The sequence below is a fragment of the Canis lupus genome, chromosome 16 (genome assembly GCF_003254725.2).
Source record: "Canis lupus dingo isolate Sandy chromosome 16, ASM325472v2, whole genome shotgun sequence".
NCBI lineage: Eukaryota > Metazoa > Chordata > Mammalia > Carnivora > Canidae > Canis > Canis lupus.
Window position 1 is genome coordinate 7,406,409 of NC_064258.1, and position 20,486 is coordinate 7,426,894.

A 20,486-nucleotide genomic window follows, 5' to 3' on the forward strand; every position below is an offset into this window, starting at 1 on the left:
TGGTCCTACATGGCCAATCCTTACATCCATCATTCCAGACCACAGGAAGAAGAAAGGGAAAAGGGGACGGTAGGGCACACCTGTTCCAGGGGCACCACCTAGAAATTATACACACCACTTCTCCTCATATTCCATTGGCCAAACTTGATCACACATAATACCTACTTACAAGAGAAAGCTGCAAAATGTACTTTGCTGCCAAAATTCTGAGTAGCTAAAAATTCTGTTACTATGGAAGAGAAAGGAAAGAGAATGCATCCGGAGGGATCCACAAGGCTTTCTACTACTCATTTAGAGTTCTTATATCATGATGTATATTTAATCATCCTCAGTAATCCTTTTATCTCCTAATCTTATGATTCTAAGATGATGGAAACCTTTATTTTTAGCACAAAATGTTGGTTTGGGTAGTCCTTACTGAATAATGCAGTCAAGATTCTGGTGTCCAGAATGGGAAAAATCAGGTAATTTGTAAAATTTAGAGATTTTTCATTATTTAATAAAGAGATTGTTATTTTAATAAGATTATTTACTGAGATGTGTAAATATTGCATAAATATTTTATAAATACAAAATAATTGTATAAATGTAAATTATTATTCTCAATTCCCATTAAAACTGATCAATATTCCATCTTCAGATTTCTGTTCCTCTGTAGCCAGTACTGCTGTCTCAACTCTCCTCCCCCCAAAAAACCCAGTGTTACTGAAGAAGTATGCAGTGCCCATACAACCCAGTACATAAATTCATAAGCAGATGACATACATTCACCAAAAGTCTGATGCTCCCACTACCAAGCCATTGGACTGGTAAACTCCTGGCTTTCCCCTGAATTCCATATCACAGGACAGGGGACAAACTTTTGTAAAGTTCCACTCAGATTGTGTTAATTTCACTATTTGGCACTTGCTTTTGACCTCAGGCTAGCTCCTTGGAATTTAAGATCCTTGGAACTATCCAGGATTGGGCTTCTTTCATTCTAATCACTTTCTTCCACCCATCAACTCTGACCCTTCCCTTCTCTCCAGAACAACCTAGAAATTCAGTCCTAAAGTTTCTTGGTAATAATAGTTCAGTGACTGCGACCCACCAAGGGCTCTTTTTTCTGTACATCTGCCACAATATATACCTGTTAGCTTTCATCTTTCTCTTTCTTCTCTTTTCTCTCTAAAACTCTTTTTTTCCATTTCTATCTGCATCCTCTTCCTATGTTTTAAGACAGTCTAGTGCCTGCTGATGATGATTCACCCATTGCTAAGCCTTTACCCTCAGCTAAACCTCAAAAATTTAACTAATCAAGTGAACTGTAATGTATTATTTTATTTGGGGGAACTCCCCCTTATACTTCAGTAGCCCATGGAACAGTGTGGTGACTTCTACTAGCCAGGGATGCAATACCCATGAAAACTACAAGATATGTAATGTCTCAAACAAGTTCTTTAGAAAAAAATGTCTAATATTTTAAATTTTTTTAATTGCAGAATAAACTGAAATACAGCCACTTAAAGGCCTAGGAGGTCAGTTCAAGAATTACAAAAATGAATTCCTCAGACCTCTAGGATAACTGCTAATGGAGAAAATCTTGCCCCCAAACAATGAGGGGACTCCAGGCCACTATTTACTACTGAAATTCCACTATTTGTTGAAACAAAGAATCTTCTTTGCTTTTGTTTTCAGTTTAGGATGTGTGAGGATAATGAGAATAGAATGTCCTGGAGGGTAAAAGCTGGAAATAACCAAACAGATGGATCTGGTTCTCAAATCCATCCCACCATAAGGGAAATAATGTAGCAAGGTAGCAACTGAGTAAGGAATGTACAGGATGAGGAAACAGATCATCAGCTTCATAGCGCCCACATGAGCTTCAGTCTGAGGATTCCAAAAAATAGTGGTGTTTTTCTGCATCTTCTGTATATGTCTCCTCAAGGAATGTATCAACAAGGAAGCAGAAGTCACATTAATGATAAACTGGAGAACTGAGCGCAAGACCAAAGAGGTCACCAAAGACAAGACACTCCCATGGATGCCACATCCTGTACCATTTCTCTGAGTCACAAATTCAGGAAGGGATGATGTCTGTTTGAGCACAACATACAGGAGAGTGGTGAAGGCAGAAATCAGTACACAGGCTAGCAACAGCCTGGGGATCTTTGGGGAGAGATTTCGCTTCAGCAGGAGAAATACTCCAAGTTGGAAGTCCGTAATCTTCACGCAGTACAAGGCATTGAGCAAGGTTACAAACCAGAGACTATTAGAGTCCAAAAACATCCAACACGACAGGAAAAAAGTGGATAGGTGCACCGACCTTTCCATTTTTGGAGAGATGAAGAAGTAGATGATGTTGAGTAGAAACAGTCCCAGCATAAGAAATCTGGTGATGCCCAAGCTGAAGAGGATCCAATTAGAAGAGGAAATTCTATGGCTTTTGAGCCAAGTCCTATAACCGACCACTGCAATAAACAGATTTACAATGAGTCCCACAAAATTCAAAATTGCTGAGAAAATAATGGCAGATAAAAAGAATATCTGAAGCATCTTTCCTCATCGAGAACTTAGCAGCTGCAGTGCAGACCGAAGAGGAGAAATACTGCAACATGCAAGTAGGCACCAGGACCCAGCCAGGAAGGACATTCCTTTTCTAATTGTCTCCAGGGTGACAAATGAGCCATTAATGGTATAAGAGCCAGCTGCTTTTCCTGAGATGCAAATCTTCCCAGGATTGCATTACTAGTTCTTCATTCATATCCTATTTTCCTTAGAAATGCCTAGTTAAAACAGCCCCAGTGAACCTGGGAGTCCACTCCGCCAAGAGAAGGACAGCTGGAGGGAGGAGATACAGAAGGCTCCAAGGACTTCAAGTTCAAGTGACAGAACTTCAGTCCAGCAATGTCTCTGTCCCTGCTTCACAGTAAACGAAGCTTTTCTCAAGAACAACCCCAGAAGACAGTGGGAATTCCCAGGCTTCATTCCTACCCACTCACCCTCATCCACACATCCATGGAATACTGAAGTCCAGCGTCTCTCTCCCCTTGTAAGCTGGCGATGCTGCAGCTCTGTTTTCTCCATCTGTCCTTCTGGCTATGCCAACATTACTCTTTCATGCCTGAGCACCTACTGTGATTCACAGTTACAAACAGACCAAGTTCGAGGACGTCTCACTTCCTCAAGAAAGCCTTTTCTCAATGAATGCCATCTATCACGATGATTCCTTTACTTTGCATTCCCTCTCCAGTCCCATATACATTTGTGCCATAATCATTTGCTGTGATATGCTTTTGTGTAGAAAAAAATGTCAGCCACTTCACGTGTTTCCTTTTAGATGTGGGTTTATGCTTAGATCACATGGGGCTATTTCTTCTTAGGTATTTAACTGCCAATCAAAGTACTCTGGTACCAAATACATAGTAATGCTTTAGCTATAGTTTTGCATCTCGTCGCTTGATTCCTCTGTAATTTCTCACACAGGAAAGGGCACAATATGCTTGGCATATTATATTATCAAAGACTATGAGTGAATGCGAGAATATGGCATCTCTTAACTACTCCAGCAATTGGGGGAACCCAAGGTACAAACCTCTATGCAGCCACATAGAGGATACCAAATAAGCATCAAAATAAAGCACACATAGTCCTGTTACTTTGTATGGGAACAGAAATACAAATAATAAAACAGAAGGTAAGGTATGAATCCCACCAGGTCCAAGAGGGGGAGTAAATTTATGAGGCCCTTTAAGACAGGTGACAGGAAAGCAAGCCTGAAGGGATTCCCTGAGCTAGAGCCCAGTGGCTTACAAAAGCATTTGTATAAAACTAAGGGGCACATGACAGAAGCATGCCCAGATCAGTCAACCAAGCAAACACAGAGGGAATAAGCAAGGCAATGGAAGGGAAGATTATATCACAGCACATAATTCCACTTAATTATTTATAAAATAACTGTTAAAGTAATTAATTGAAATACTAGAAATATCACATTTAAATAGAATAAATAATAAGGAGTAAGATATAAAAATTAAATGTCCTAATGATCGCTTTGGCAGCACATATACTAAAAAAAAAGAATTAAATGTACCAAAAGGGGTGGGGGAACCCAGTACTGAGCAGCAAGAAACCCTATTCAGAATGTGATATACAAGGTTGTTGGGTTCTTAGTAGCAGGAGACTCTATAATTAAGATGTGACCCTGTTGGCTAGAATCACCAGTGAGGATGCTGGTTCTGCCAGAATTTATTTCTGAAAAGGTCAATATGGAAAAGCATTAACAAAACCCTTTCTCCCTCTGCATGAGAATTTTACCTTCAGTTAAATGTAAATCTTATGGATACTGCTTTGAGCTTCCTTGAGTGTAGTGACTCTTCTGATGTGTGCGTCCTTTTTTTTTTTAAGTATTTTTAATGATTTTTATTTATTTATTAGAGAGATTGAGAGAATACAAATGGGGGCAGGGACAACGAGAGAGGGAAAAGCAGACTCCCCGCTGAGCAGAGAGCCTGACATGGGGCTCCATCCTAGGATCCTGAGATCATGACCTGAGTGGAAGATAGATGCTTAACCAACTGAGCTACCCACCACCCTGATATGTGTGCCCTTTGACTCAATCTTGGCAGTTATGTCTATGAAATTATTACAAGAGAAACTGACACCCTTGGGATATGAAGCTTTTTAAGGCAGTCCCACCCCTACGCAACTGTAGATCTCTTCCTCTTTTACCTCAGCTCTCTGACTGCAGCAAGGACTCTGCAAAAGAGGAAGGTCTGACACTGCCCTGCTCATAAGCTAGGTGTCCCTGAACTATATCTACCTGAGTAGACTGGTGCCAGAGACCTGGGACAGTCTTGTAAGTCTTACTATTTACTGGAGCCCAAGAAGACCCACTGGTGGGTGCACTGCCGTCATGAGTCCCAACTCTAGATTCATCTGGCAGATCCGTCAGGAAAACTTTAGGGCAAATAGTCAAAGCAAAAGGATAACTTAGCTTATTTGATGAGGCTTTGAAGAATGAGGTCAGTCATGAATAAGTGGGAATAACAAACTCTGAGCTGTTTTCAAGAGTACTGATGTTGCTTAGGAGGAATAAAGAAGGAAAATTCCACTTCTTGGGCTATTTTCAGTGCAATTATCATTCTATTCCCAATAGGGCACCAGGCATCTTAAAACTCAATTAATCCTTACACAGTTCTAGAAGGAAGATATGGTTGTCCTTATTTCTAGGTGAGGACAATGAAGATGAGACAAAGTAGGTGGCTGACAAATTGCATAGAAAATCAGCAGCTGGGCAACCCCGGTGGCTTAGCGGTTTAGCGCCGCCTTCCGCCCGGGGCGTGATCCTGGAGACCCGGGATCGAGTCCCACGTCAGGCTCCCTGCATGGAGCCTGCTTCTCCCTCTGCCTGTTTCTTTCTCTCTCTCTCTCTCTCTCTCTCTCTCTCTCTCTCATAAAAATTAAAAAAAAAAGAAAAGAAAATCAGCAGCTAAGGTGTAAGGTCTTTCTGAGGCCGAGCTCTTTCCACTTGTTACCCTCATTGATTCATTCATTCAATAAACTGTTATCATCGGCCAGGCACTGTGTCAGGTGCTGGGAAAATAGAAGAATCACCCACAGCACATCTTGCCTTCAAAAAACACACAGGAACAGGGTGCCTGGGTGGTGGTGTCAGTTAAGGGTCCAACTCTTGGTTTCGGCCCAGGTCCTGATCTCAGGGTTATGAGATTGAGCACCGCATCCAACTCTGACCTCATTGCAGAGTATACTTGGGGTTCTCTCTCCCTCTCTCTTTGCCCCTCTTGCTCATTCTCTCTCTCTCTCTCTCTCTCTCTAATAAATAAAAAAATCTTAAAGAAAAAAATCACACAGAATAGTGGAGAGACAGACAAAAAGTCAAAGTTCAGTGTTTCTGGTGCTATGTGAAGGGAAAACAAAGCGTGTAAGGGGTGTGCTGAGGCACTTGAGCCTTCCGTCTCAGAGGACTAGACTTGTCTTCGCACTCCACGAGGCTCTATCTCTGGCTGAGTGCACTGGTCACGCAGTGGTGGATCTCAGCAACAGAACAAAGCAGTACATGTTTGTGGCTGGCACAAAAGGAGACTAGAGACATAGATCATCTGGGCCAGAATCCCTCAGCATATATGAAGCATTTTTTTCAGTGACACAGAGATGAAATATTTGTTTGTGTGTCTTTAGTGCCCACCAGGTGTGATATTTTTGAGAACAGCAACTGGCATCTAGTATAGCACTTGGTGTTAAGTGACTGTCAGATAAATGTCTGAGGTATAAACAAATGAACCAGAATCAAGATGAACCAGAATCACAAAGGTGTGAGAACTTTATTTATTCCTAGAATATTACAGCAGCATCTGGCAGCTTAGCAGGAACCCCTCCCCTTCTTGAAGAGATCTGCTAGATGGGCAGTAAGGGTACAAACCTGCTAAGCAACCAAAAAAAAAGTTCACAAATCACCTCTCTTTGGCTGTGAGTACCCTATTTACCAACAGATGGGTGCTGAGGCTAGACAAAACACACAGAGGAACTCCACTCATGAGCTTCTGAAAAAATATTTTTCAGAGTTAACCTGGAAATACTGGTCTGGTCATCTAGTCAGCTCCACTAAGTCGTGATGACAATTTCATTATAGTGAGATCAACAAAATGCATTCACTTGGCAAACTCCTATGTGCAGAGAAAAAATAAAGTTCTTAATTTAGTCTAAAAGTTATATCATCTTTCTCCTGAGCCCCCATCTACTGGTTGGTGGTAAGTGTTTAATCCAATGAGATAAATATCCTCAGAAAAATGTTTAGTCTCTTTTAGATTTAAAAATTAAAATCTGATATTCTACATATGAGTGAAACCATGATTCTTGTCTTCTCCAATTGATTTACTTCAGTCAGCATAATACCCTCCAGTTCCATCCACATCAATGTAATGGTAGGTATCCGTCCTTTCTGATGGCTGGGTAATATTCCATTGTATATATAGACCACCTCTTCTTTATCCATCCATCAATGGCTCTTTCCGTAGTTGGCTGTTGTGGACATTGCTGCTATAAACATTGGGGTGCAGATGTTCCATCATCTCACTACATTTGTATCTTTAGGATAAATACCCAGTAGTGCAATTGCTGGTCATAGGGTAGCTCCATTTTTAACTTCGTGAGGAACCTCCACACGGTTTTCCAGAGTGGCTGCACCAGCCTGCATTCCCACCAACAGTGCAAGAGGGTTTCCCTTTCTCCACATCCTCGCCAGCATTTGTTGTTTCCTGTCTTGTTCATTTTAGCCATTCTCACTGGTGTAAAGTGGTATCTCATTGTGGTTTTGATTTGTATTTCCCTGATAACAAGTCATGTGGAACATTTTTACATTTTATATTTTACATTTTACATTTTACATTTTTACATTTTACATCCCTTAGTGAAAGGGACCCTGGGGGAGAGGGGGAAACTGAGTGGTGAAAAATTAGAAAGGAAGACAAACCATGAGAGACCCCTAACTCTGGGAAACAACCAGGGGGTTGCGGAAGTGGAGGTGGGTGAAGGGATGAGGTAACTGGGTGGCAGGCATTAGGGAAGGCACATGATAAGATGATCACTGGCTGTTATACTATATGTTGGCAAATTAAATTTAAAAAAATTTTTTTTAATTTTTATTTATTTATGATAGTCACACAGAGAGAGAGAGAGAGAGGCAGAGACACAGGCAGAGGGAGAAGCAGGCTCCATGCACCGAGAGCCCGATGTGGGATTCGATCCCGGGTCTCCAGGATCGCGCCCTGGGCCAAAGGCAGGCGCCAAACCGCTGCGCCACCCAGGGATCCCGGCAAATTAAATTTAAATAAGTTAAATTAAGAACAAAAAAAATTAAAATCTGAGGCACCATCTCATACCATCCTTCTCCCCTTTAATTAGGGTCCAGGTGTATGGGAAAGGAGGTGGAGATTAATGCTACCTCATGGTGTTAGAGAAGTGTCATGTCCACTCTCTCTCTCAGTGTCCTTGTATCCTCAGGCTTCCAGGGAGAGGTCCTTGTCCCCTGGTGGCTGCCTGCCCCCACCTGCATTCAGGGCTGAGTTGGTGCCTGTGTTTTGCTCCCACTAAGGGCAACCTGGGAGCTTTTAAGCAGTCCTCAAAGAGACGGGAAATGAGGACACTCACCTGCCCTCCTTGCTCTCTCTTTTCTCCTTCCCACCATCCCCTGAGGACAGGAAGGAGCAGGCTTTCACTTAGATCATATCCTCCGATACCGCCAGCAACAACACACTCCATGGATTCATTGTCAGAAGACTAGAACTCCATGAAGCACATTTTTTGGGCTCAACCCCGATAGGCTGATATTTGTTGCATAGTTACTATGCTTTAGTTGCTAAAATAATTTACAACTACATTGTCTTACTTAACCGTCACACCAGTCCTATGAGGTATTTTATAAAATTCTATGTCATAGTAAAGGGAACTGAAGTCAAGATTCAGTAACTTGCCAAAGAGTACACAATCTAAGTGATGAGGTCAGAATTTGAATCCAATGTGTTAGGCTCCAGAAATAACACTATTAGCCCCCACACTACATATTTTTCTACCCCAGCAAAATATAAAAATACCTGAAAATAACATATAGTTGTCATCTGCAAGTTATTGGAGTTTTTGAGGTCATTTTTGCCTTCTTAAAACAGAACTTTTTGCAGAATGTCAGACTTTCCTCTCCACTTCTCCAAAGACAAGAAAATCACAAACACAACTTTAAGATCTAGATGGGACTGTTCATCAACTGTTGGAAAACATCAGGGACATTGTTTAAAGCAAAGGACATTTCATTGATAGACATTGAAACTGCCTGAAAAATGTTGGAATGTATTTTTGGGGGGAGTTTTTGTTGTTTGTTCATTTATTTTCATTTCTGATCCTTCAAGACCCAAACTACAGCTCAATCTCATTAAGGATCAGGATCTAAGAAATTGGCTCAAGAGGTCAGAAAATACTAAAAATGAGAAGCAGGGCCCTCTGATGGAAAATTGGAAGGTCTCATGAGCTATTATCATAAGCTGCTGCTGATTCATGTGTTAATACACCAAAAGCAATACACCAGCGATGCACTGAAGAACACATGTGTTTGAGAAAGGCAACCTTGGGAACACAGGAAACCCTGACATGGAACTATACTCCAAATGCAGGGACAAGGCTCATCCCCAAACTTTGACCCATGGAACTTGCTCACAGTGGGGGGAAAACCATGCTCTGGTCCTTTGCTCATGAAACAACTAGATGTAAGAGTCTTAAGAGATTTTAGTAACGAAAACTAATTCATTGAAAGTAAAACAAAACAAAATGGCCTCTTAGGGTTTCTCAAAACGGGGCCTGAGGTACTAGGTAATTCTTCCTCATGTACTGGGACTCACTGAAGAGCTAGAAGATTAGGTAAGTATTCCCCCTTCTATTTAGAAGACCAGATCCTCTCCAAAATAGCCAAATTTCCCAGCATCATGCCTCTAGCAACAGATGAGACTCCCTTCCTCAGCAACTCACCCATTACCCAGACTCATGTTCCCACTCTCACCCCTAACTTTGTTTTTTTGTTGTTGTTGTTTTTTGGGGTTCTTTTTTATTGGAGTTCAATTTGCCAACATATAGCATAACACCCAGTGCTCATCCCGCCAAGTGCCCCCCTCAGTGCCCATCACCCAGGCCCCCACCCCCCACCCACCTCCCCTTCCACTACCCCTTGTTCATTTCCCAGAGTTAGGTGTCTCTCATGTTTTGTCACCCTCACTGATATTTTCACTCATTTTTACTCCTTTCCCTTTATTCCCTTTCACTAATTTTTATATTCCCCAAATGAATGAGACCATATAATGTTTGTCCTTTTCCGATTAACTTATTTCACTCAGCCTAATACCGGCCAGGTCCATCCACGTTGAGGCAAACTCACCCCTAACTTTGATTACTGGGAGCCCATATATGACTAATGTCATAGAATAAAGTCCCATATTTTCCAGGAGCTATCTCCCAAATTTCTCTGGAAGAAGAGACAGGAGGAGTTGGGGATGCCACACATATGAATCTGATTTCATTTACTCACCAGTTGGACTACCACAATATGCTCCCACTCAGAAGTCTCTGTTTCCAACCCACATTCCAGGCTCCAATGAAATGACCAATAGTCATACGTTCAGCATGTTCACTGCACCATATCTGAATCTGTAGGTTAGGGTAGGATTTAATGGAGCCACAGTGGGAACAGATGGGAAGGATTCTTCAAAAGTTAGCCAAGGGCACCAAGAAACAAAAACAGCCAAGCCAAAATCTTCAGTAAAATGTTACATTCAATTTTAAGAGAGAAAAAGCCCCACACCTAAGCTGGAAGACAGAATCAGGAATCCAGAAGGTGAGAGTTAAGCGGAGAAGTCAAAGTGACACAAAGTAGGAGCAAGTGTTCAAGAGTGGGTGACAATGAATTCAAGAGTAGGGATCAGGGATGAGGGTTAACAAAGCAGATGTTAATCAAGACAACATGGATTTCCATAGTTAAGCTTCCCTGAGCTGGAAAGCAGCATAGATCTGTAATAATTACAAAAGCATCCATTCAGAACCCTTATATTTTAGTGAATTATGAATGACTATTGAATAATTGTTTCAACAGATATCTTTCTGAAAGAGAATTTTATGTCAGAATTAGGAATTTTCCTAGTAGCTTCAAGAGATAAGTATCAATTCAAAAACAAACAGTGCAGACCAAAAGACATTTATTCCTGTAACTTTAAAAAAGAATACATAAATCCCAGAACAATCCCCAAATTAATTTCTGGTTACATATGACCAAATGCCAAGAAGTATGGTGATCCTTAGTGCTATGTCAAAATACCACTCATTCTACACAATCACAATAATAATAGTAATAGTTATTGTTTACTCCACCTGGGACTCTAAGCACTTTTCATCTGGTAACTCACTCACTGCTTCCAGCAACCCTATCAACAACATCCTATTAATATTCCCACTTTACAAATGAAGAACAATGAAATAGAGAAAAGTGAAGAAATTGCCCTAAAGTCGCCCAGTTTGGGCAGCCCAGGTGGCTCAGCGGTTTGGCGCCACCTTAGGCCCAGGTTGTGATACTGGAGACCTGGGATTGAGTCCCACGTCAGGCTCCCCTGCATGGTGCCTGCTTCTCCCTCTGCCTGTGTCTCTGCCTTTCTCTCTCTCTCTCTCTCACTCTGTGTCCCTCATGAATAAATAAAATATTTTTTAAAATTTTTTTAAATTAATAAAGTTAACCAGTTCACAGGGGCCAGGACAGGGGCCAGAACCCAGGCTACCTGTCTTTAGGCCCCAGATTCACAGCCATGATGCTCTATACCTGACAGCCCCATTAGTGACAGAAATCTAGATTCAGATTTTCCATGGATCCTACTTAACATACATTCATGAGTTTGAGAATTCTTCACGATCATAAGTAATAATATTCTCATTGACTTCTGTACATTGTTTAATGATAGGAAATAAATTAATGCCTATGTAACTGTATTAAAAGAAGATGTACTGAATTTATAAAAAAACTGCTTATATTATTTAAAAAAAAACTCTCAAGTTTTAAAGTTCATATGCATCTTGGTTAGTTTAAAAAAAAAAAAAAACTGGGGATCCCTGGGTGGCTCAGTGGTTTAGCACCTGCCTTCAGCCTGGGGCATAATCCTGGAGTCCCAGGACCAAGTCCCACATCAGGCTCCCTGCATGGACCCTCTCTCTCTCTCTCTCTCTCTCTCTCTGTCTCTCATGAATAAATAAAATCTTTAAAAAAAAAACTGCTTGGACTTTTGCCCAATCTAAAGAATAAAAAATTACTTGGCGATTTACTTGAGCCAAATGACAAAGGAATGCCAGGACAACTGAACAAAATGACTACCACCAGACTGGACAGGAGCCTAAGCCAAGGGTCTTGATTCTCATTCCACTGCTTCTGTCCTCACACAGTGGATATGTGAAAACCAGTCTCCTGTGGGAACTGCTCTTACTGCACAATTCACTGTGAGCCACAATACCAGCCACATCTAGTGAGGGCTCAACACCATACACTATGCCTCCTGAGTCTCTAATACCCTATGAAGCCTGTGTCACAGTCCACATCTTAAAATAAGGGAAGGAGGATCAGAGAGAAAATGGAAGTAACTCACCAAAGACCAAAAGTGTTGGAAATGGACAGAACCAGAATTCAAACCCAAGTCTGTGGAACTGCAATGTTTTTGCTCTTTCCCTCAGGCCTATTACACTGTTTTATTTACATCAACTCGTCACTGCCAGTATAAACTTTAAGTTAAAGCTAGTAATCAGCTCATGACATTGACAGCTATTAAAATACAACCCCACATCTATACAGTGAGTGTTCTTACTATACTGACATTTTTCAGGGACTGTTTAACTCTCTCCAAAACCACCATGCAAAGAGAAGCCATGAGACATGACCCCAGTGGAACAAGGCAATGCAGTAAGGGTCTCTCTGCTACTAGTGTCACAGGACGAGTGCCCCAGAAGGGTCAGGAAGAGCCATGTAGTCTTAAGCCAGGCAGAAGGACTCCCAAGCTCCTGCCGGTGCCCTCTGTCACTTTATGGGGCAAAAGGTCTTTTGAATCCAGGCTTCAGATAACCAGGCTCACAGCACAGCATCTCCGTAAACATCTGCTTCAGCTTATTGTTTCCCAGAATGATAACGAATGAGTGGCTGGCAGGGTAAAACATTGTAACTACTTCTCCAACTCTCTTAACCATCTCAGTTTCTGGTATGAAATAACTGGATGATGTAATTAAAAAGGCAAGAAAGTAAAGCAGGAAGAGAAAGAGGAAAGAGACGATGATTTTGATGGCTCTCTGGTGGGCCTCCGTGCTCAGATCTCTGGAGCTGGTGCCACTGTGCTTCATCTGCTGTGTGTGCCTTCCCAGGGAGAAGATGAGCAGAAAGTAGGAGGCCAGAGAAACAATTAGGGGAGGGAGGTTCCACAGAGTCCCAAGAACATGGGCCACTTTATAGTCATTTCTCTTCTTTCTAAAGTGCTCGGTCACATTCCCTGTACCAGCAATTCCACTGAGAATAGAATAGATCTTAAATTCATGGACCAGAGACATGGCACTGGCACACGATAAGAGCAGTGCACCCAAAATCATCTGTACGACCACTCTGGAAACTCTCCACTTGAGCCAGAGGAACGTCGGATGGGAGAAACTGGCAATTTTCAGGCAGTAGAGGACACTGAGACAGGTGGCAAGCCAAATGCTCAGGTGGTTCGTAAATGTCCAGAAAATATCAATAATTTCCATTACTGTCCCTTCATCATGTACTTTGGAAAAGAAGACCATTAAAACACCATCAACCAAGAGAATCCACAGCAGAACAATCCTGGAGAGAGCCAGGTTAGTGATGATAACGTCAGACAAAGAGACTGTCTTGTTCTTGAACCAGCTGCTGCCATTGACCAACACTATGAAACCATTCCCCAGCATCCCCAGAATGAACTGAGTGACAGACAGAACCAGGAACACGGATTTCCCCAGCCCTGACATGTCTGCTGCTAGGCAGACCTTGACCTTGCTCTTTCTATTCCTGTACAATCTCCTTGCTGACTTGAAATTTTTCCCTGCAAATCTGTCACCTCTACCTGCTGCTTCACTGTACCTGCCTCTTGTCTCGGCCCAATTTAGTCTGTTGTCGAGCACAGTTTAGTGAACTCTCTCAGGAGCTTTCTGATTAGTCTGTCCTCTTCACAGATGACATGGACTGTCACATGCCATCTCTGACCTAAACTCGGCGGCTCTGTGCCAAAATGCAAATGGAACAGTATCCAATGTCACACGGAGAAGGAAGAGATCTGACTCACAAAGAAGGTGAGGATTTGCACTCGATTCCAAAGGGAAGAGGGTTCTGAGCCACCCAGGACAGAAGGGTGCATCACCCGGAGAGGCCTACAGAATCACTCTGAAGAGTGATTATTAAGTCTTATTCCTGGGGAGGAGGACTCGGGGACACACACACACAAGCGGGGAGATGAGAATTCCAGCAGAAGGCACTGTCAGAGTCACCCCTGGAGGGAGGTTTAAGTGCATGAAACAGAAAATGTCCAGGGCCGCTGGTCCTGGGTTAGAATTAAAAGGTGTGCCCCTTAGGGTATGGCTTACATGAGGGGGCTCCACGTCCTTCCCTAGTGGGCCATATCATCAGAAATATTTAACTAGCTGAGTATCTGAATGATAATGATAACAGATTATATAAGCTATTCGAAATGTCAATCTTCAGAGTGCATGACCACCGTATCAGTAGTTCAGGCGGACTCACAGCAATCACATACAGACCACCTCTCCAACCAAAAAAGCCTTATTTATGTAAAACAGTGCTTTACAAATTTTGACTACAGCCAACAGTAATACCTTTCATATGTTTTTTTATATATCACTATATATTTGCATAGTGTATAGACATATTATCCTGGGAACACATACATAGGGGTCACAAAACAGTATTTCCCCTTTCTAGATGTGTGGCAGTCTGATATTTTCCATCCTGTTCTATTTCTTTCAGTACTGCCTGCATATCACAAACTTGAATTTACAACCTATGAATGAGTTGTGATAAATACCATTTGAAAACACTAATCTGAAGGATGGAGAGAGAATCGACGCCATCAAGATACAGAGCAGATGGTTTAGTGACACCATCCAAATAACAGAGGGATGTGCCTTCAGGTCCCCTCAAAAGGACCCCACAGTAGCAGGTGATAAATCTGCATAAACACTACAGAGTCTCTTCTGGAGACATGCCAAGGAGCCAGGTGAACCTCATCAGTCTTGGCATTAGGTGGTGTTCAATATGATTACAGAGCACTACAGAGAATACTCGGGCATAAACAGTCCTCCTTAATCACTCTCAGCTTTCTTGAGCTAACTTAACAACCTGGCCAAATGCTCCTGGACTCTGTGCTACAGAATTAGAATAAGGCAGGTTCCAGCTGTCTCTGGGAGTCCTTTAACAGAACCTTGGCCCCAGTTGTAGGGCTGATTCCACCACCTACCACTGACATTGTTCAGGTCTTTTTCATGGCTTCGGTTCTCTAGATGCACAATTTTTTTTTTCTCATAACACCTTTTATATCCCCTCATGAGAAGAAATACGCCAGTAAGATTCCTTTACCCAGATACCAGAATTATCCAATGAGAAGAAACTTTAGGATATATAGCATATCAGACTTTATTTCACATGCCACTTATGTTTGATCATACTGGGTTTCTTTTTTAAGATTTTATTTATTTATTCATGAGAGGCAGAGACATAAGTTGAGGGAGAAGCAGGCTCTCTGTGGGAAGCCTGATGCAGGACTCAATCCCAGGACCCCAGGATCACGACCTGAGCAGAAGGCAGACACTCAACCACTGAGCCACCCAGGTGCCCCTGATCATACTGTTTTACTAATTCTATTATTTCCACTCCTTCCAAAATTAGAATGTTTACCTTTTTATAAGTCGTTGTGGAGGAGGGTTAACTATAATTTCAGGATTAACTATAATTTTTGTTTCTTAGTTTTTATTCTTTCCCAGGATGGTGTGTTCCCATGCATACCACATTAGCTGGTGGTTAGAGTTCATTTCAGAGTCTAAAAGACATTGTTGGAAAAAAAAAAAAAAGAAAAAAAAGGCATTTTTGGATAATAGCATTATCATTGCTATTATTCCATCAGGTACCAGTAATATGAATTATGAGCCCATACTGGTACCATTCCCACCTCTTAGCATAAATACTACAACTATCGTACTATAATATCATAGCATTAACAACGGCTGCTTCTAAAATGTACATTCATCATCCTCCACTGAAACAGCCACACATATTCAAGTCCAACTCTATAAAATGTGCATCTTTAAACATGGTTTGTTAGGGATCAATGTCATAGCCGACGTACTGAATCTTTGGATCTTTCATCCCTGGCTGCAGACATCTAGAAAGACTACTGAAAGATCACACTCTTGCTCTCAACCAGTCTTCTGAGTAAAAGACCAAAGGAAGTGTATCGGTCAGGGAGTCCATAGGAAACAATTGGCACAAACTGGTAACTCCAGAATGGTGTTAAAGAGAAATTATTTACAAAAGTGAGCACAGAGAATCAGGAAACCATAAACAGCTAGTGCAGTGTCCCAGGGCTAGGAACCGTGGGGCACCACACCGCCATACCACTCTGAGAAACAGATGGCTATGTGGAGGGGACCTCCAGAGATATTCCAGTTTAGGAGACCCCAAAGAAAGTATGCTGAGAGAATGAACCTCAAAACACAGGCCAGCAGACTAACAAGATGCTGCACTGTCATCTTCCTCCCCTTCATTATTCAGGCGCTTTCTCCACAGGGACTTAGGCCTCATGGTCCAGGTCTCTGCATCATTCCTGCTCTGATGTTAGCAAGACAACTGTGTTGACAAGCATCAGCAGTACACTCAGATTGACAGCAAGGCAAGTCACAAATAACATCTCTTTATATCAACTGCGGTCCACTAATCTGAAGAATGCAGAAGGAAATCAGCACAGTTGGGTATATAGGGCAGAGATCAATCGAGTGGAGTGCAGGCTTCTGGTCCCTTAAAATCCTGGCCAGGAGAGTACACAAGGGCAAGCTGTAAGTCTGAGGAAGTGCGCATCTCATCGAGTCCTGAAGGCCCACTCTTAAACCATATACGCATGTTTACATCCTCTATGTGGCTGATCTGTACAAGCGCATCTTACCAACCTTGGTCTTGGGCTGCATACAACCCCACTACGGAACACGGAGCGTACGGCCCACTCCAAATGAGCACAGGTTTCATTCATCACCTTCTGTTCCATCCCCTAAACTGATAAAACTTTGTTTTACAAAAAAAAGAGTCTACTATCCAGATGTTTTCAATATCATGCTGACATACCAGCTGCAGGCTGTGTAGGCACTATCCTGTCATAATGTTACCCCAAAAAATGTTCCTCCAGTCTTTTCCTACCAGACACTGGGGACAGGGACAGTCCTCCAGAATGTCTTTGCTCTACAGCCCCCTCCCCCCCAACCCCCCACCCCTGTGCTGAGTGTGCTAAGTATTCAAGGTCCTGACCACCCTTGGTCCCGGGGCTATTTTGTGCAGCAAGCAACCGGAAAGAAGTCATGTGCCTTCCAGGCTTGTTTACTGCTTGCCATCAAAGCAGTGAGTTCTCCAGGATCAGTGTATCTCTCCATAATGAAATCCATCTGGGCCCTGTGCATTACCCCTGGGGACTCACAGGACAAAGGGAACTCATCCAAACATGCTGGTGTTCATGCTGCTTGTTGTGCTGCCGGTAATATGATCATTTGTCTCTGATCCAGAGGTTTCATGTCTTCTGCTAGCTTCCAGGAAGTAGTTGTCAGGCTAACTTACTAGCTTGTCAACTGGGTAGAATCAAATCTCAAATCCACTACCAACAACCTCAGTTTGGTCACCACTGTTTTCAATAGCCTATTCTAGTTAGTTTCCTATTTTCTCCCTCAAACCCATAAGCCCCACCTATAGTCCAGTCTATACTGTGGAGCCTGGGATTTTATAAACCATTTCCCAGATGCCCTTTCCAGATGTCTTGCTGTTAGTATCTGCCAGTAGGAAAACTGGCAGATGAAAAGGAAGAAAATCCTGCCTCTCACTCCAACAGGGTGTCACTTGGTGGCAGTTCCTTTGATTGAGGAAAGATGGATGGATGCAGACTCCAGGAACACTGTTACCAGCCTGGCCAAGGCAATGGCTCTTCAACACAACAGAAAAACCATAATCACTTCCCCAGCAATGCAGCCACAGGTGCAAGCTCATAGGCTCCAGTCCAGGGATATCAGCAGTTTCTGTTCTCTGGGTATATAACCCCTTCCTTTTGCGCTCTGGCAGTGCCCTCCCTCCTCCCTTTTCCTCTTCCCACTCTTCTATAAACAATCTCTTACATTAAATTCCCTCTGTCTGAAATACCTATACTGGATTCCACTTTCCTGCCTGGACTCTGAACAATACAGCCCTTCCACCTACTCTTGGCTTGAAATTTTAGTTGTCTCCTAATTTCAAAAAAGATATAACACACATCTCTCTCTTTCACATTCTCCTTGGGGTTCTGAGGTTTTTTCACAAGAAGAAAAAGAAATTCATCTAACCTATGCCATTTTCATACTGCCAGAAGTTTTCTAACTTCTTTACTTGGCTCTATCACGGCCATCTCAAATGTAACGTGTCCAAAACAAAACTCTTAACTTATTTTCATTTTATTTTTTTTCTTCTTTTCATTTTAAAAGCACTATCTCTTACCCTCAATCTTCCCTATTTCAGCAAATAGTAACATCATCAATCCAGTTGCTTAAATCAAGCACCACCTAAGAATTTGATTCTCCCTTTCCTATAATCCCACATCAATTTATCAACGCCTTCTCCATTTTAATCACAAAACATACCCTGAACTTTCCATTTTCACTGCCTCCATCCTGGTCGAAGTCACCATGCCTTCTCATCTGAACTACTCAATGGTCCCCTAACTCATTCTCCACTTCCAATCTCTTCCTCTGTAACAGATTCTCCATAGAGCCACAAGAATGATCCTAAAATATGTACTAGATCATTTTACTCCACTACTTAAAACACTCCAAGGGCTTTCCAGTGCAACTACAACAAAATGTGAACTCCTTATACTATATACTAAGAATCTCTTCCTCATGTCCTCTTGCATGTACCAGGCTTCAAGATAAATCTTACCATATTGTATGTATGGTCTGAGTAAAGGAACAGGCTTTATTGGAGTAAGAGAAAACTCTTATCAACAACAGAAATAAGAGCATGGCTCCTTTTCATCCTCCTATGATTACACACACAAAGGACCAGAGCACTCTTCTGTTAGCAGTGCACTCTGTATGCCAACGGAAGTGCCCCACCCTCCCTATTGCTCTCACTTTTTGTAATAAAAGTGTGAAGGCAACTTCATGAGTAGCAAAACATATGTGCTGCCAAAGCGAGCACTCATCAGTAGCAAAACAGTTTTAGGTGCCAGAAAATCTGGATTTGGGAAGCCAGCCATTACAGGAGTGTCTGAGAAGACCAGATGACCAACACCTTGAAGCCACAGGATATTAGAGTTCCTACTGGTATTAGAGTCAACAGTTCTGTGCTAACTGAGCTTATGTGAAGCACTTTCTGATGAGAGAAAGTGAAAGAAACTCTTTTTTCCCAGCTAGCTTGTCCTCCAGACAACCTAGTTTGAACTAGGGTTATTTTCAGACAATTTTTCTCATTGCAATATAAATCTCCTACAAAAAGAATGATCAGGGTGCCTGGGTGGCTCAGTCAGTTAAGCATTTGCCTTCGGCTCAGGTCATGATCCCAGGATCCTGGAATTCAGCCCTGCATGGGGCTCCCCTCTTCTCCGGAAGCCTGTTTCCCCCTCTCCCTCTGCCATTGTGTTCTTTGGCTCTGTCAAATAAATAAACAAAATCTTAAAAAAAAAAAAATTTCAGTTTGTCCAGAACAATCATGGTATGTGTCTGTCATGCCAAGTAATTATTAATAATGCTCCATTTCAGTATTTTATTCACTAAACACTCAGACCCTAGGTTCAGACCTTGGCACATAGCAGAATCTCAATAAATATATACTGTATAAACAATTTTTTAAGAAGATTTGAGAGAGAACATGCACATGGATGGGGGTAAAGGATGGAAGGAGAGGGAGAGAATCTCAAGCACACTCCCCACTGAGTATGGAACCTGAGGGGAGGCAGGGGTCCACCTCACAACCCTGAGATCAAGACCTGAGCCAAAATGGAGTCAGATGCTTAGTGGACTGAGCCACCCAGAATCCCCAAATAAACAAATATTCTAAAGGAAGCTTGACTTTTGTTTTTAGCTCAAGTTTCAGATTCATTTTTTAACTGATATTGACTCAGTATTGTTTCTAAAAATTATTGTTTCTGGAATAGCTGTAATCCATTTACACAGTCGTATGTCCCTGTGTGAACATTTATTTACCATTCTCTATGGACAAACCTCTGGGTAGTTCCCTTTAGGTTGTTGGTTGTATTATTATGTACATTATTGCTAAGAACCCTCTTGGAAATGTTTCTTGCCCACATGGGCTAGAGCTTCCTGTAGGGTGTACAGGAAGATGGAATAACTAGATAAAATTCTAACATCACAAGTCAATGCCAAAATGTTTTCTCAAAAGGAGGTGCCAATTTACACTCTCCCCACCAGTGCATAAGTTTCCTCTGGTACACATCTATCAAATGTTTTGAAACTTGTTAGTATGAAGGGCTTAATGAAGTCTCATTGCAGTTTCTGGTTTGCATTTCCTGATTATTAACGAACTAAACCCCTTTTTATCAATAGATCATTTATATTTCACAGTCCCTGTGTCTGCCCATTTTTCTACCAAGCTGTTGTTTCCTTTTGCTTCATAGGCCTTCATATATTCTAGATTGGATTTTTATTGCTTTGTAATCCTTTAT

The 20,486-nt window shown here is 42.0% G+C and overlaps 2 protein-coding genes across 2 annotated transcripts; both read right to left on the reverse strand.

Annotated features, from left to right (window-relative positions):
- Window positions 1-760: 760 nt before the first annotated feature.
- Window positions 761-2,535, reverse strand: TAS2R4 (taste 2 receptor member 4). Its single transcript, XM_025433719.3, has one exon. It carries the CDS (start codon window positions 2,533-2,535, stop codon window positions 1,636-1,638), a length of 900 nt encoding a protein of 299 aa, XP_025289504.1. The 3' UTR covers window positions 761-1,635.
- A 7,177-nt stretch (window positions 2,536-9,712) lies between these two features.
- Window positions 9,713-17,006, reverse strand: TAS2R3 (taste 2 receptor member 3). Its single transcript, XM_025433718.3, has one exon. It carries the CDS (start codon window positions 13,537-13,539, stop codon window positions 12,589-12,591), a length of 951 nt encoding a protein of 316 aa, XP_025289503.1. The 5' UTR covers window positions 13,540-17,006; the 3' UTR covers window positions 9,713-12,588.
- Between the last annotated feature and the right edge of the window lie 3,480 nt (window positions 17,007-20,486).

Coding starts and splice junctions, on each gene's coding strand:
- TAS2R4 (XM_025433719.3), bottom strand. CDS start 2,535: ATGCTTCAGATATTCTTTTTATCTGCCATTATTTTCTCAGCAATTTTG.
- TAS2R3 (XM_025433718.3), bottom strand. CDS start 13,539: ATGTCAGGGCTGGGGAAATCCGTGTTCCTGGTTCTGTCTGTCACTCAG.